Source organism: Crocodylus siamensis, chromosome 1, assembly GCF_052110815.1.
Source record: "Crocodylus siamensis isolate JL-2025a chromosome 1, ASM5211081v1, whole genome shotgun sequence".
Lineage (NCBI taxonomy): Eukaryota > Metazoa > Chordata > Crocodylia > Crocodylidae > Crocodylus > Crocodylus siamensis.
This window is the reverse complement of record NC_143395.1, coordinates 418,729,665-418,745,462: the sequence shown is the minus strand read 5'-3', so window position 1 is coordinate 418,745,462 and position 15,798 is coordinate 418,729,665. Positions and strand designations below refer to the sequence as shown.

The 15,798-nt window shown below is 63.8% G+C and overlaps 1 protein-coding gene across 7 annotated transcripts in view; it reads right to left on the bottom strand.

Annotated features, from left to right (window-relative positions):
* Positions 1 to 372: 372 nt before the first annotated feature.
* ARAP1 (ArfGAP with RhoGAP domain, ankyrin repeat and PH domain 1) overlaps positions 373 to 15,798 on the bottom strand; it is a 113,068-nt gene continuing 97,642 nt past the window's right edge. For 4 of the 7 annotated variants that reach the window (XR_016439674.1, XR_016439676.1, XR_016439675.1 and 1 more), the window contains 11 exons: positions 15,301 to 15,464; positions 14,184 to 14,396; positions 13,609 to 13,714; positions 13,239 to 13,386; positions 12,880 to 12,966; positions 12,330 to 12,398; positions 11,835 to 11,952; positions 10,134 to 10,247; positions 9,198 to 9,340; positions 5,707 to 8,651; positions 3,914 to 3,968 (listed from right to left, as the gene is read on the bottom strand). Coding sequence is in view for 3 of the 7 variants with exons in the window: in XM_090030876.1 (XP_089887002.1) it covers positions 1,725 to 1,742; positions 2,721 to 2,876; positions 3,283 to 3,346; positions 3,918 to 3,968; positions 5,707 to 5,789; positions 8,619 to 8,651; positions 9,198 to 9,340; positions 10,134 to 10,247; positions 11,835 to 11,952; positions 12,330 to 12,398; positions 12,880 to 12,966; positions 13,239 to 13,386; positions 13,609 to 13,714; positions 14,184 to 14,396; positions 15,301 to 15,464 (1,567 nt within the window). In the remaining 4 variants the exon portion in view is untranslated. Of the gene's footprint in view, positions 1,239 to 1,703; positions 1,743 to 2,720; positions 2,877 to 3,282; positions 3,347 to 3,913; positions 3,969 to 5,706; positions 8,652 to 9,197; positions 9,341 to 10,133; positions 10,248 to 11,834; positions 11,953 to 12,329; positions 12,399 to 12,879; positions 12,967 to 13,238; positions 13,387 to 13,608; positions 13,715 to 14,183; positions 14,397 to 15,300; positions 15,465 to 15,798 lie in introns of those variants that run through there. The other 3 variants (XM_090030876.1, XM_090030878.1, XM_090030877.1) reach the window with 2 other exon arrangements.

Sequence of the window (15,798 nt, the reverse complement as noted above, 5' to 3'; positions counted from 1 at the left end):
AGAGTCCAGCTCCATCCTCTTTGCAGCCCCCCTGCAGGTCATTGGCAGTTGCCATAATGCAAGGGAAACCATTGCTTCTTCAATCTGCCTGCCCAGAAACAAGGCGTGTGTCTTATTTGGGGGCGTGGTAGTCCAGACAATATGGTACCACAGTGTAATGCAGTGCAGTTGCGTGGGCAGAGTTAAGGTTAGCCAGGCAAGCTTGACTCCAGCATTTCCTGGCCTCTGGGTGCTGGCTGCTACAGGTATAAGGCTCCTTCCAGGGCATTTTCTGCACTGAGCTCCTCCGGTGGGGATGCTGAGGAGGAAGGGGATGCCCCGTCATGCACACCCCGCTCCCTGTGGCTTCACACTCATGGGGACACCAGCACACCAGCTTCACAACATGTTTAATATGACCCACGAGAGGCACCGCTGGGCAGGGGCCTGCCCCGTCCCCCGCTTTCAGCCACTCCACCCACAGTTTGCCGTTCCCCCAGCACCAGGGAGGGTCGAGGGGAGAGGCCGGACACACTGGAAACCCAGGGCTGAGCCCCCCGTGCCCAGCTCAGGCCAGCATCCCCTCCGCAGTCTCTTCAGAGGGGTGCTGCTACCGCAGCTCCCCCCCAGCTGGGTGTGAGCCGATGGCCCCTGTGCCCCACCCGCGATGCTTGCCCAAAGAGAGCAGGAGATGGAGAGAAGTGGGCACCAAGCACCAGCGAGGCCACTGTGTCCATGGGAGGCCTCGGCCTCGGCCTCATCCTTTGGTGGCTTCTCCTCTGAAGTAGTGACCAACAGCTCGGCCCCGAAAATGCTTCCACTGGCCCCTGGCACACTGGCAATGCCCATGGGCCGGGCTCCCCCAGGCTGTCCGTAGCATCCCCAGGGCCTCTCCATTGAAACCGAGGGGGGAATTTAGGACGGAGGCAGCAGAAACCTCCTGCAGACCCAGAGGCGCCGTGCCAGCCCATGCCCATCCAGTGTTGGTCTAGGGCACAGGAGGAAGCAAGCGGCAGCTGGCGCTGGGGGACGCTGCGTCTGGGGTCTGGGGGCGCTGACGGCTCCGGGGTCTGGTCCCCGGTGTTTTTCCTCCAAAGAGCTCTGCTCATCACGGCGGCTGGCAGCACCTTGGGAAGGGGTGGGAGGAAGGAGATGGAGCCGGTGGGCACATCCTGAGAGACCCCCAGTGCCGGTGTAGACCCTGTGCTGGGCTCTGCGAGTGCCTGAGCTCTCGGCCGGCTCCCTCACTGGAAATGAACCTGGGGACAAGGATAGAGACGGACCAGCCTGAGTGCCAGGACACAGCCCGCTGCCCGACCCCCTGCCCCGTCTGTGCGGGCTCACCCAGGGTCCAGAGCAAGCAGACAGACATGGCCACGGGCGTGGGCCCAGGGCATTCATTGCCAGGGGGCTGGGAGCCCTGGACCCTGAGCTGGCCTTGCCCTGGGAGCACAGGGCAGCTTTCTTCCCCCACTTGCCCAGGGCAGCCAGGCCCTGTGGGTCCCTTCTCTCACACCCTTGAGCCCCGACAGCAGCCGTCCAAGGGTTTCTCACTGCCGCTGGGGCCAGTGACCCCATGCACAGCCCCGCTGGGCAGCACTGGGAGCCACGTCTCTGGGCACAACAGGTCCGCTGAGCTGCCCCATGTTCCCGGGACGGCAGCGCCGCGCTGGGGCAGCCCCGGGGACGCGGCTGGGCTGAGGAGAGTGAGCCGTCCCTCTCACCTGGAGTGTCAGGCGTCCAGCTCACGCGTCCCGAAGGAGCTGGAGAGAGAAAGCCAGCGGGGGCGGGTTAGTCGTCCTCCCCCCAGCATGCACTGCGCCGCAGGAGGGTGCCAGGGGAGGAAGGGGTTAACTCCAGCAGAGGGGCTGTAGCAGCTCGGGGTTATGGGACAAGCCGGAGGGGAAATTCCCTCCCGGGGGTGGCAGACAGAGATCCCAGGCTCCCCCATCCTGACTCCGCACCTGCGCCCTCCCCGCTGCCTGAGCCGGGCACCCGCAGCCCTGCTCTCAGCCTGGGCAAGAGCAGGAGGGGAGGCGGCCTCACAAGCAGCCCACCCGCCAGTGGGAAGCCCGATGCCCCCGTGGGCAGGGCTGCCCCAGCGATGCAACAGGTATAAACCCGAAGGGGACCGGAGAGCAGAGCCGGGGCCCTTGGCCCATCCAAATCCTCCCTCTCTCCCGGGCTGGGCAGGCGGAGCTGCCAGTCCGCGGTACTCCCCGTTTCTCTTGCCTCCAGGGACGGAGGTGCCCCCCGGGGTTATAACAGCAAAAAAGACCCTGGCATCCGGATCCCACAATGACCGGCCGGGATCTGGGCCTTTGGGGTCCTTGTTGCTCATGGCGCGCGGGCATGGGGATGTCTCCCAGGCCCTGCTGCCGAGGCGAGAGACAGGGATGGGAGAGAGGCCGATTCGGACCCAGGAAGCATCCTGGCATCCCCCGGGCTGCATCACGCCTGCAAGGGCCTCCGTGCCCAGGGCGGCTGTCCCTCCACCCCACGTCTGGCAGCCACGGGCACCGAACCGGGGAGCCCGCCTAACCCTGCCCTGGCCACCGGATGGGGCAAGGGCCTTCGCTCGTGGCAGCCTCATTGATCCTGGCCCCCGGAGAGGGATCTGCCAAGGCACCGGGCTCCCAAGGCATCGCCCCTGTGCCCGGGCAGATGTGATGCAGCCGCGGGTGGGATGCCGTACCCCGCGCCGGGGCTTCCCCCCCACCAGGTGATCGGCCGTCACTCACGGTTAGGGTATCAGTAGCGAAAGCAGCCACACTGTTCCTCATCTCGTTCTCATTGCCCCGCAGCGGGATGAGCGAGATGTTACCCAACCTGGAGTCCGGCGGCACCCGCGACGCTCGTGCCCTGGAGGGCTCCGACGGCCACACGTTCCCGTCGTTCTGCGGAGATGGGGAGGGCTCGCGATGAGGGTGGGGAAAGGGGCCTATACAGCCATGGGGCCACACTAACAGCCCCCCTGAGACCGTCTGGAGAGTCCTGACAACTCGTGTCGTGCAAGGCTGTGAATGTCTGCAGCCAGCTCAGAGCAGGGGGTCGAGGCCTCCTAAGACAGGCAACCGGGCCCCGGGGGCGCCGGACGAGCCGTGGGAGCCGGACAACAAGTGCCGCCTGGCTTAGTCCAGAGCAGGGACCCTCGAGCTGAGCCTGTCGATCCGTCTAGGGCTGTGGTCCAACCCCCCCGCTTCGCAGGGGTCTGTGTGTCTGACTCCAAGCAAGGAGTCAGGTCCCCTCTCTGTCACCCCGCCGTCCCTTCCCCTGCCCTGGGGGGGCCTGGCCCCGCGATACCTTCACGAAGAAGAAGCTGGCAAACCACTCCCGCATCTCCATCTGGGTGTCACAGCACAGGTACCTGCAGGGGGGACACGGGGGTGGTCAGGGCTGGGGTCCATGCCCCTTCCCCAGCCACAGCAGCCCCCACCTGTCACCCCTGCACCCATCAGCTGCAGCAGCTGGACCCCAGGCGCAGCTGCCCCCCTCCTGCCCTGGCATGGTGGGGGGGACTCGTGAGGACAGAGGCACGGCGCTGTCTGCCCCCGGAGCACTCCTCCATGACCCCTTCCCCGGCAGGCAGCCGTCACTCCCGATTGCCTTCTGCCTCCGCAGTCGGGAGCACAGCTCCCGCAGGGCAGATCCTGCTTGAAAAGCATCAGCTGTGGTGCTTGGGACCGGGCCCCCAGCACCACGCAACATCGGGCCATGGCTGAGCGTGGCGCTAGGAAGGTGCGGGGGCTCTGGTGTCATAGACCTCGTACTGCTAACAGGTCGGGAAGATCTTCCTGTGATGGGGTCTGTGCACTGCCAGGAGGGTGTGACACCGATGCGGGGGGGCCCAAGTCATTCTAGTGCATGGCGTGGCCGGAGACCCAGGCCACCCTCACTCCGCGCCGGGACGGGGGAGACGGGGAGGGCCAGCGTCTTACCACTGCTGCTTCTCGTGCTTCTCGTTCTCGTAAAACACTGTGAGGCCCCAGCTGGAAGGAGACAGAAGAGCGCAGGGTGGTGAATGCCCAGCACGGTGGACTAACCCGCTCGCCAGTGCAGCAAAGCCGGCATGCAAACCGCGCTGCCTCACCGGGGCGAGCGCCAAGGGGTTTCACCACCTCCCCTCCAAGCTCTTGGCTGCCTGGGGGGGCTGTAGACATGTCAGCCCTTTGCCAAGAAGTCCTGGAGTTGCAAGAAGCTGGAGGGCTCCCAGATACGTGCACAGATGCTTGCTCGCGTCTGGGTGGGGCACAAGCCTGGCCGTGAAATGCGGCTGCCTCTGGGGTGGGGAAGACCCGGGCCAGCCGAGCCAGCTGCCAGATGCTGTCCCGGCGGCGAGCCTCTCTGGGGGTTACCCAGGTCCTGCTGGGCTGGCAGGGCACAAAGACCATCCCCCCCGCCCCCCATCTTGGCTTCTTTCTCATGCACCCCAGGCCAACCCGAGCCCCCCCGACCGCTGTGTCCGGGGTCCGGGTCCCTGCCGCAGCCGGCTCCATGGTTTCCTTAGGCTACTCTGACATCTGGCGGCCAGCAGCGATGGCGCAAAGACCCGGTGCCGCTTGTGGCTGGCAGCCCCGACGGGCTACCAGCACCCTGCTCCCGGCCAGCACTCATCAGTTCCTAGCCATGGCACCGCGCGGAGCAGCGGGGGACGAAAGCAGCCAGCCAGGCTAATGCCCTTGAGCCCGAGGGGATGGGTCTAGTACCGCAGGGTGTCCCCGATCTACACCGGTCCCCACCACAGAAGTCTGCCCGCAGCAAGGCACCAGCCGAGAGCTCCTGGCCCTGTTGGGGTGCTGTTGGTGGGGGGGTGGGTCCCAGAAATCAGCCCCTCTCGGCAGAGCCGGGCGGCGGAGGTGGGAGCCGGGAGCTTGCAGCCCAGGTCTGCCCCCGGGGAGTAACACTGAACTGGGCTGGCTTTGCCCTGCAGGGGGGCAGCAGCCACTGAAGGGTGAAGTGCAGCTTTAATGCAGCTTTGAAGGGCTTTGAGAGTGCAGGAATTAGCACCTCCATCAGGAGCTGGGCAGTGAGCTCAAGGGAAACTAGGAGGAGAAGGGAGGTGCCCAAGGCTGCAGGGAGCACCGCTGGCAGAGACTGGCATGATGAAGCACCAAGCTCCCTCTTCCCTTCTCCAGCACCCAGGACCCTCCCCCACCAGGGCCGTGTGTCCCAAACATGTCCCCGGGGTCCTGCACCCAGGAGAGGGGGTGCTGTACCGGCCCGTGGTGCCTGAGTGATACCCTGTGGGCACGGAGGGGCAGCCACGAGGGTGCTGGCTGCAGCCCAGCTGGGGATGGGACCAGGCTGTGCCAATGCTCCTGCTGGGACCAACCCCAGAGGGGCCTGGCTGGAGGGTCCTGCCCCTGCGCTCAGGGTCAGACCAACGCTGTGTTCGGGGCCAGGAAGGAATTTCTCCCCTGCTCGAGCTGGTACGGACTGGGGGGTTTTGCCTTGCTCGGTGGCGGGGGAACAGCCTCTGCCTGGGATCTCTTGAGTACCGATTAACAACCTTTGCAGCAGCAAAGTTGGCTGCCGCAGCCCCCCTGCTTTCTGCGCGGCAGGGTGGGCTGTGATGCCCAGTGCTGTGCCGGGGCAACTGGTTTTGCTCAGAGGTTGGGCTGGGCTGGGCTGGGCTGGACAGGGCTGAGCAGGACTAGACGTGATCCTACGGAGGTCCCCTCCAGCCTGATGCCTCTGTGATCGGGCAGCACGACGGACCCCGCTCACCAGGTAGGCGGGCGAAGCTTCTTCTTGATTCCCAGGTAGACTCTGAGGTTCCTCACTGGCCACTCCTTCTCCGGCCTGTGGCTCTGGACAGGAGAGAAAGAGGGGTGAGAAACCCGGCAGGATTTGCCCTCGCACCCTGCTCCGGTGCTCAGAAGCCGGATGCATCGTCCAGCTCTGCAAAGACCCCTCCGCTCGCAAAGAGGAGGACATCAGCCAGCCATGCTCTGCCTGCAGTCAAAGCCACATGCACGGAGAGGAAGGGGTCCTGCCATGCAGAGGAAGAGTTTCAGAGGCATGAGGCAGCCCAGCCTTCAGCAAAGCTGGCACTGAGGTGCAGCACTTCCCTCCAGACTACCCCCCTGCAATGTGCACGTGCATGGAGCAGGGGACGGCCTCTTCTGTACCCTCCTGAGCCAGGCTTTGCCCTCAGCGGTGCCAGCAGGTCACAGGCAGGTCTTGCTAACACGGCCCCCCGGGCCACCGCCCTCGCACTCCTGCCCTGCCCGCACACCCTGCACTTGGGACTCGGGGCTGGTGCGGAGACCTGTGCAAAGAGGCTGAGATAAGTGTTGCAGAGACCCGGGGGATGTGTGCGCTGCCCCTGCCGTGGCTCATGCCAGCATCAAACCAGCAGCGCGGCATGGCTGCAGGGAGCTCTCCCCAAGCCCGCGAGGGGAGAAACAGCTTGTGCTGTGGCCATGCAGGGCAGGCATCTCTGCTCCGGCTGCTTCCCTCACCCCAGTGCCCAGGGCAGCCCCGAAGACCCTGCTGCACTAGAGACGGAGCGATGGAGGCAAGGGCAGACTCCAAGGGTGAGCAGCCCATTGCAAGACCCCTTCACTCAGCAAGGACCGTCTGGTCCCATCAGCCTCCCACTACCAGCCAGTCCCGGTGCCTGCTGCTAAGCGAGTGATCCCTCCAGCCTGGAGGTGAAGCTCTCCTGCTCCCCTCTCCCATGCTCACAGCAAATGCAGCCAAACACAGCACCCTCCATGCCAGCCGGGCCAGGCCCACATCTGCCACGGCTCCAGCAGAAATGCCAGACCCCTCACCAGAGCTGCAGGTGCCCCGCGGCCAAGATGCACGGGAGAGGGATCTGCGCTGCGCCACCGGCCTGCATCACCCCTGCCCCTGCTCCCTCTGCCTCACGCCGGGGCCTGCGTCAGATCCAAGCACGCAGCACCCACGAATGCAGCCCCCAAGGCAGCCATCGGGGCCCCAGTGGGGCCACTTCAATGCTTCGGGGGCCCGTGCCTAGAGAGGACATCCCAGGGCAAAGCTGCTGCTTGATGGGGCGCAGCTACACACGGCTGTGATGCGGAGGGGTCGAAGCCCACCCTGCAGCCCCCACAGGGCCTGAGACGATGGGTGGACCCTCAAGTGGAGCAGTGGGAGAACAGGGCTCATTCGGGGTCGCAGGGCAGTGGCACGAGCTCCCCAGGGATGGGGGCCTGGGTGGCATCAGGCTGAGCCAGGCCCACGAGGTCTCTTCTCATCCCTTTTATCCTCCAGCTCCAACCAGGCCACGCTCCTCCAATGCTGCTCAGCACACCCACAAACCAGGCCTCACTCCCTTGCATTCCCACTCCTTTCAGGGCTGGGGGTTTGCTCCCACAGCCCCACAGTGCAATCTGACCCGGCGCTCTGTGCACCCCTTCCCAGCCCAGAAAGCATCACTACTTCCCTCCGAGTGGTTGTGGGGGGGCTGGGGGTTTAGGAGGCATTTGCAAACCTCAAAGTATCGTGGGAACAGGTCCCACTGTCACCCCCTTGATATTACTCGGGGGGAACATCCAGAAGCCCGGCAAAGGCAGACGGGGCGTCGAGACAGTGGTGCATCTGTAACAGGGTCAGGCCAGCTCGTGCTCTCGGGCGAGGCCTGGCTGCGTGTCGGCTGGCGGCCTCGGCTCTAACCCTATATGCGTGCGACCTGGCTGCATCCCAGCAGGGAGCTGTGAGGTGCAGGGAGCAGGGGCTGTGCACTTTGCTCTGGCAATTTCCATTGCCCGGGGCCTTCCTCTGGCCCCGGATGCTGCTGGTGTCACCACCTTTGCCTGGCAACACAGGCCGGATGCATGTCCAGTGGAGGGCAAGGAAAACGGATAGGGGGCTAGGGCACGTGACTGTAGAAACTGGGCTGATTTAGTCTGCAGAAGAGAAGACCGAGGGGATTGAATCGCAGCCTTCAACTGCCTGCGGGGGCTGCAAAGAGGACGGAGCTGGACTGGTCTCAGTGGGGGCAGATGTCAGGACAAGGAGCAATGGGCTCAAGCTGCAGCAAGGGAAGTTGAAGTTGGATATTAGGAAAAACTTTATCACGGGAGGGTGGTGAAGCATCAGAACAGGCTCCCCAGAGAGGTGCTGGGCTCTCCATCCTTGGAAGTTTTTAAGCCCCAGTTGGACAAAGCCTTGGCTGGGATGATGTAGTTGGGGCTGGTCCTGCTCTGAGCAGGGGGCTGCACTAGATGTGACTCCCGAGGTCCCCTCTGACCCTCATTGTCCATGAGTCTAGGATTCATGGCAGCATCTGGGGACAGGGTAGGGAGCCTGGGAAAAGCTCGCTCTGTGATGCACACACGTGTGCCCATACACAGCAAACTCCGGCGCTTACAAATGCCCACTCCAACGCTCGTTGGAGGCTGGATCATACCCAGGAAACACCCCATGGTCTTGCACAGGAACAGGCCATGACAGCAGAAAGGCGGAGGCGGCCTGTGCCGTGCCATTGCCAGACAACTCTGCTCCGTGATTTTAGCCGCTCGCGGCTCTGCCAATCCGTTCCCCTTGGAACAAGCCACACACAGAGCCCGCGTGCCCCTGGCACGAAGGACTGAATGGGCGCCGGGTCTGATCCGGGGCTGGCTTGTAAGGCAGCAGGGCAGATGCAGCCCAGCCCACACGCCCCTACTTACGTCTTCCACCATGGGGATCCGCTGCTTCAGGCTCTGTTCAATAAAGGAGCGGGGTTAAACCAGACAGAGAAGACAAGCCATGGAGGGAGAGGGGGCAAGGAGAGCCTGCGGGATGGAGGCGACGGGGGCCATGAAAGTGGGCAGTGGGGCCCTGAGATCCAGGCTGCCGGGCATGGAGGGGCCCGAACAAACTGCAGCACCAGCAGCAAAGGGCTGAGTGAGGGGCCGGGTGCCTGGGGGCCTGAGTTCAAATCCTGGAGGTGCCTTACAGCTTGACTCTGGGGACCAAGCGCAGATCAGCTGCCAGTGAGGCAGAACAGATCCAACCGCAGAGGCCCCCTTCTCTCCACCTGGGACCCAAAGGAGACTCCCCACCCACTGCTGGCACTATGGGGCCCATGACACATGGCCAAAAGGACCACAGTGCAGTCCAGCAGAGGGCAGCAGAGCACGAGCATGCTTCAGGGACACATCCCCCCCCACCCCATTGGGCTGCTGGAAAGCAGAGGCAGCGTTAGCAATAGGAGGGCAGTGGAGGCGAGGGTGCTGTGCCAGGGCATGGGGGAGAGCCGGACTCACCCGCACTTCCTTGTAGAGCCGCAGGCACTTTTGGTTGAGGATGAAGTAGCGGTCGTGAAAGCCGGTGCTGAGCCCCAGCCCCAGCAGGTTGCGCTCCTCCCTGAACTTCATCATGCCGTGCTTGCTGTCGCCCACGCGGCTGGCTGCGGGGCAACGGGGCACTGAGCCGCGGGCACTTGGAGCCCTGCACCCAGCCCAGCCCTGCTCTTGCCCTCTCCATCTCCCAGGCACAAACCAGCCAGGCCCACGACTGCTGAGCTCCCGCAGTGCTGGGTGCAGCCAGACAGACCTGCCGCCCCGTGAGCGGTGCAGCACATGCACACACATGCATGCATGCATACACAACACAGGCATGTGTGTGTGCACATCCACACACACACACCATGCACACACACATACCTCACATGCACATGCACACACGCACCCGCACGCGCACCATGCACCCCCCCCGCATCTCACACACCACATGCGTGCACGCATACACACCATGCATGCCTGGCACTGCCATGCTATCCTGGGCATTGTGGCCTGCCCCCAGCACCGTCCTGGAGAGCAACGCTAGCGGATGCTCCAGGCTGGCATGGCCCCGTGACGATGTCCAGCTGGGGCTGCTTTGCTTCCCGGACAGTCATTTATTCCTCAAGGAAGTTTCTCTGGCCCAGAGCATGCAGAAAAGCTGCTCGAGGTCTGGGTTTGTTTCCCAGAGCCACTGCAAGCAGGAAATCAATTACCCCTGGCACTCCCGGCGTACGGACCAGAGCCAGCTTGCCAGAAGCCAGGCCGGGTCTGCCTAGCTGGAGGCTATCACGGGGAGGGACGTTTGCAAAGAGGCCTGTGGCTCTGTGCAGGGCTGAGCAGGCTCCCTCCCGGGGGCTGGGGGTTGCCTCTCCAATCCTTGCCCCCTTCCCTCTCCACCCTACCCACACGCCCCCTTACCCAAGTAGAGGAGCATGCTCTCCATGGAGACCTGCCTCTTCACCACCAGGTAGCTGTCGGTCCCCAGGCAGTGCAGGATGGGCAGGACTTTCTCCGAGTAGTGCAAGGGGCGCTCTGCACGGGGTGGGAGGAACGGGCCCGTGAGTGCATCACCAGCCGGCTTGGCCCACCCAGGACCAGGCAACGGCTGGGCAAAACCAGGCTGCAGAGGACGGAAGGAACGAGCCCTGCCTGCCCCTGACCGCTGGATCTCACATGTGCTCTGCTCTGCCCCAGACCAGCTCTCCACCCGAATGCAGCCACCTCTGGGGGGCAATGGGGGTGGCTGGGGGCCAGCATATAACGCTGACAGCTGAGAGAGGCAGTGAACTGAGCCCTCTCCGGCTGGGACGGGACAGTGGCGGAGGGCAGCATGTGATTATTCAGGTTGCAATCTGGCACAACCACGGGGCAGGATGCGTCTGCTCCAGCCAGGGACCCCCAGGGAGACTTGAACCCCCAGAAGGGAGAGTGAACAGGGTCCCACCAGGGTTTTCCACCCTGCTCCTCTCTCCCTTGCAGCCTCCAGCATTTAGGGTCCCTGTTGCAGAGGCCTGGCTGCTCACCCCCTGCTCAATAGCAACGGATGCCCCTTTCCTCCAAGCCTGTGTCCAGTTTCTTGGTGAATGGGGCTAAACTCTCTGCTCCCTTCACAACCAGTGGCAATGAGCTCCACCCTTTCATAACAGCTTGGGTGAAACACAACTTCCTTTTGTGGGTGCGAAGCTCGCTACCTAGTTGCTTCATGTGGTGACCCCCCCTTCTCGCCTGGTGAGAGAGAGCCACTCTTTCTGGAGGTGCGGGGACCAGACCTGAGTGCAGCATTCAAGGTGCAGATGCACCAGGGACTTACAAGGCGGCATCATGACTCTTGCATTGCACTGGCCTCTCATCCAGATACTGGACAAGCCAAACCGGAAACTGGCCTAAAAGGCCATACCAAAACAAAAAGGGTATAGAGTAGGAAAAGACCTTGTTATAACGATGGGAAAGCAGCAGGCAGTCTAACGCCGCTGGAATGGGAGCGTGATATCAGTTCAGAAGCTGTTTCCACGCGGGATTAGTTGTTCTCCTGCCTAACGAGGGCCCCCGCGTGCTGGCAGGGCTGAGTGCCACGGCGCCAGGGAAGCCCCCGGGAAGTGGGGGGATAGAGGCAGATACTGTAGCAGAGGAAGCCCACGTGCTTCCAACATGTGCAAAGCCACCGTGTGTGTGCAGCTGTAGTCAGTGAGGGAGACGGGACCAGACGAGCCCTGGGAAGGGCTGGGATCAATGGGTGGCAAGACACAGAGTTGTGCAGGGGCAGTGAGAAGGGTCCCTGGGGTCCCGTCACGCAGCCCCGGCAGGAGCATTTTGCAAGTGCCCTGAGCAATCACCGGTAGCAGGGCCTGGCTGCTGGACCCGGGAGCCGGTCTGAGAGTCTGGCTGGGCTGGGACAGAGGGGACGACACAGTCCATCAAACAGGACTGCTGATGCCAGGGGCCTTGAACCTGGGATCCCAAGGGACCCTGAGCCCAAGCCTGCAAAGGTATTTAGGAGCGGGAAGACAGGCAGAGGCCCTGTGGGATGGTCCGTGGCTGTGCGCGTCTCCAGGGCTCTCCATCCCCTCGCGCTCCTGGCTGTAGGAATCACCCCCCGGCGGTGCCAGCCTGGCCACTGACCTGCCTCCTCCCGCTCGTTGACCTCAAAGCAGCTCCAATAATCCTTCTCCTTCGTGACAACCTTCCGCCGGTCCAGGATCTCCAAAGTCAGCTCCTGCGCCGTCATAGAGGCCGGGACCTGTGCGGGGGGAAGGCTCCGTCACGTCCATCCCCGGGCGATGCCTTGCTGCCCAGACCCGCTGCAGCAAGCGCTCAACCACCTCCAGCTGCCTGGAGAAGACGCGCCCCAGACGCCGGTCCTACCGTGCAGCTACACCCCAGCCCCCGGATCGGCGGCATGGCGGCCTCGTCAAATCCTAGATCATCCCCCACCAGGGGCCGTGCAACCCCTCCTTGAACCCCTCCAGCGAGGGAGTCCCCCACTTCCCTCAGTGTCTAGTCCACGGCCTCCCCTGCGCCGTGCCGTGTGCCCGAGCAGCATGGGTCTCCTTCCTCGGGGCCCCGCGGGCTCCAAAACCCACATGTCGAGGGCCCTACCCGCCTCCAGCTCCTCACCTTGACGTGCTGCTCTGCCTCCGTCTTCTTCTCCTCCAGGTAGATGGTGCAGATGAAGTCCCCGGCGTGCTGCAAGGGAGGGTCCGAAGCGGTTCTGACTCCCAGGGCAAATCTCCCCTCCAACCCCATGCCCCATCTCCAGGCATGGACACACGCATTCACCCCGGTGCATCTGGTACCCACCGACCCCAATTACCCTGGGATCCAGTGGGGACAGACACGCTGCTGCTGAAGGGTATCTGCAGGCAACAAGCTGCTATGACAGGGACAGGCCCCCGTGCCATTTATGGGAAGGGAAAGGCTGAGAAAGCGCTTTCCTCCAGCGTCAGGAGAGGACTGGGCTAGCCGGCTCCGTCACGTCTAGGAGGGGGTCGTACCCCGGGCAGCAGGCAGGCAGCACTGGCGCACACAGCGCTGTGAAATGTCTGGGGCTGCAACTGGAGGGCTTTCTACAGAGACCCTCGGGAGGAGACTGAGGGCAGCTGGCTGAGCACCGGAGGCCCATCTCCCACCTGAAGCCTCCGACCGGAGACCGCCAATGTGCCCCTACCTGGGTGCCGCTGGAGGAGCCCGCGACCCGCATCTTGAAGATGGCCGTGATCTCGTCTCGCTGCCTCCTCATCTCCTGCTCATTCACCTGCCAAGGAGAGAGGAGCCCAGAGAGGTCAAACCCTCCACAGACCAGGTACAGCGGCCCCTCCGCCTGCTTGCCCCATCCCTGAGCAAATGCCAGGTGCCCCGAATACGCACCACGGCTGCTCCCCACCAGCTCCCCACTCTCTCCTCACCCCTCGGCAGGGTTTCAGCGGGGTGCATGTCTCCAGGGCAGTCCCACACCCCAGACATCACCCCCAGGCAGTCCCACACCCTGGACATCCCCCTCCTGGAGGTCAGCGAGGCCGTACGTACGCTGAAGATGACCACGTAGTGGCTGATGAGGTCCTCCACCACGCGGCCCGCTTTGTAGTCCTGCCCATCTGTCTGGAAGAGTGTGGGCCCGAAGACGATGGCCAGGTTGTGGGTGGTCATCTGGTTCTCGTCGGAGAAGCACTGCACCCTGCGGAGAGCCAGCGCCTGAGCCCTGCTGAGCCCATCCCCAGGCATGACACCGGCAGGGGCTTGGTCCTGCTCAGGATGGCCTGGTATACCTCCTCGAGGCATGGTGGGAGCAGTGGGATGATTCTGCTGAGACTCCCAGGGCACCACTGCCCACCCAGGCCCAGGCTGCCCTGCACCCTGCAAACGCCCCTGCCCAGAGGCCGTGCCAGGCTGTCCTTACTGGTACAGGTGGTTGATGAGGGCCTTCACGGTGGCTCTGTTCACAGTGGGGAGCCTGTTCAGGAGCCGGCGGTACTCGCTGATGCGCTCCTCCTCGCTCTCGAGGGCTGGCAGAGGGGGCACGGCATGAGAAGGGGTGGCTTGGCACCTAGCACCCACTGCCAGGCTCAGCTGGACCTCACCAGACTCCATCCACTTCCCCGCTCCCTTCCTCCGTTGCCCAAGCCCCTTCTTCCCCAGCCCTCCACTCCTAGCCACCCACCCCCGGCTGCCAGACTCGGGCCTGGACTGGGGCAGGTCGGGGCTATGGGGCGCTGCAGACAGAAACGCACAGAGGAGGGGAAGGGAGCACTCCCTCCATCCCCCTTTCCCTCCAGACCTGGCAAGCCAGGTCCCAGAGGCAGCGCTCTTACATCGTCCTAGCTGCACGCAACCCAGTCTGTGTTACCCTGCCCATTTCCCAGACAGGGAAACTGAGGCACAGGAGAGCAAGGTGGCAGAGGCCCCTTGAGCGCTACCCACTACAGCAGAGCCGGGGGCTCCGCCAGACGGTGGAGGGATCCGGCGCACGCCTACCCGTGGCCCTCAGCCAGCCCTGGCAGCCGTCCCGGGTGAAGAGCCCGTCGCCCAGGTCGCGGAAGAAGCGCTTGAGCGCGTTGGAGACGTCGTCCACCTGGTGCTCGCCCTCCTTGAGCCGCACGCTGCGCGCGTCCCGCCGCAGCATCTCCAGCAGCCCCGTCGTCTTGGAGTTCTGCCCGCTCTTGCGGTAGATGCCCTCAGACGTCAGCCCTGGGCCGGGGGGACGGCGGGGTCAGCGGGGCAGAGCAACGCCCCGGCTGCCGCGGCTTCCCTACCCCCACAGCCCCGACCCGCTCGGCTGCCCCCGGCCCGCCCCTGCAGCGGCACTTGCTATAAACCTTTGACCTCGCTCCTGTCCCTGTTTTATCATTTGTCCCCCAAAATCAGTTGTGACTTTCCCACCAGCCTCCCTTTTCAAGTTTGCCTTGGTGCGTGCTGGCCCATGATGCCGGAGGCCTGTGTCACACGGGCTGCGAGGGAGAGGGAAAAGCCTCGCAGCCCCCCGCACTGAAGGCGCAGGAAGCTCGGATGCACAGCCCGTGCCCCTCGCTCCCGGGCTCAGCAGCAGGGATTTATAAAGGGGCATCGTGATACTTTCCATCCTGTTCACAGTTCCCTCCTTAATCATCCCCAACATGCTGTCTGCCCTTCTGACAGCTGTTGAGCACAGAGCTGATGTTTTTAGAGACCTGCCCACAACGACTCCCAGATCCCTTTCCTGCATGTGGTAACCGTTCATGGGGAGCCCATTGTAGCGTAGGTCTAGTCGGGACTGTTTCTCCCCGGGTGCATCACTTTCCACTTATTTCCACTGAATTTCATCTCCCGTTGAGCTGCCCGTTCGCTCAGTCATGCCAGATCCTCCTGTCAGTGCTTGCCTTGGCCTTTGGCACTTGGGATAATTCTGCGTCGTCTGCAAATCTGGCCACCTCACTACTCGCCCCCTTCTCCCGATCGTATGTGTGTGTGTTAAACATCCCGTCTTCCTGGTTTGCCCCGATGACTAGCCCCTGCTCTCCCTTGCTGTCTCCCCTCGGCCGGCGGTCTGAGCATGGAGGCTGGCACGAATCACGGCCGGCTGGCACACGGGAGCAGAGCCCATGCCCGCACGTACCGTACTGCATGATGTAGTCGATGCACCGGTCCACGATGAGGGGCACGTCGGCTTCGGTGAGCTGCTGCTCAGACAGCGTGTCACCCGAGCTCCCAGCTGCCTTCTGGATGGCGTTGACCCATCCCAGGAAGTCCAGTTTCCGCTCCCCCTGGATGTACAGTGTCCTGCGGGGACAGGGGATGGGGGGACACTAGCTTGGGGGGGGCAGCCAGGAGGGGTAGATGCCTCTGGGCGTCAGCATCCCAATCCGGATGCCTCTGGGCCTCCCCGGGCTCGGACACTGGCTGGGGGTCAGGGTGCTGCCCGGTCACCCCCAGGGTCTGGCGTGATGCCGACTGCTGTGTCAAGGGTGACTGCTCTCTGGGACAATACCTCTGCGGTGCTCAGGCCTGCAGCCCCACCTGGTTGCATCCAGATCCAGACCCGAACGTCGACCCCTTCCCCCAGCCGAAAGCCACCCCCCCCGCAGTGATGCTGCCTGGACTGTGTCTGTAGGGT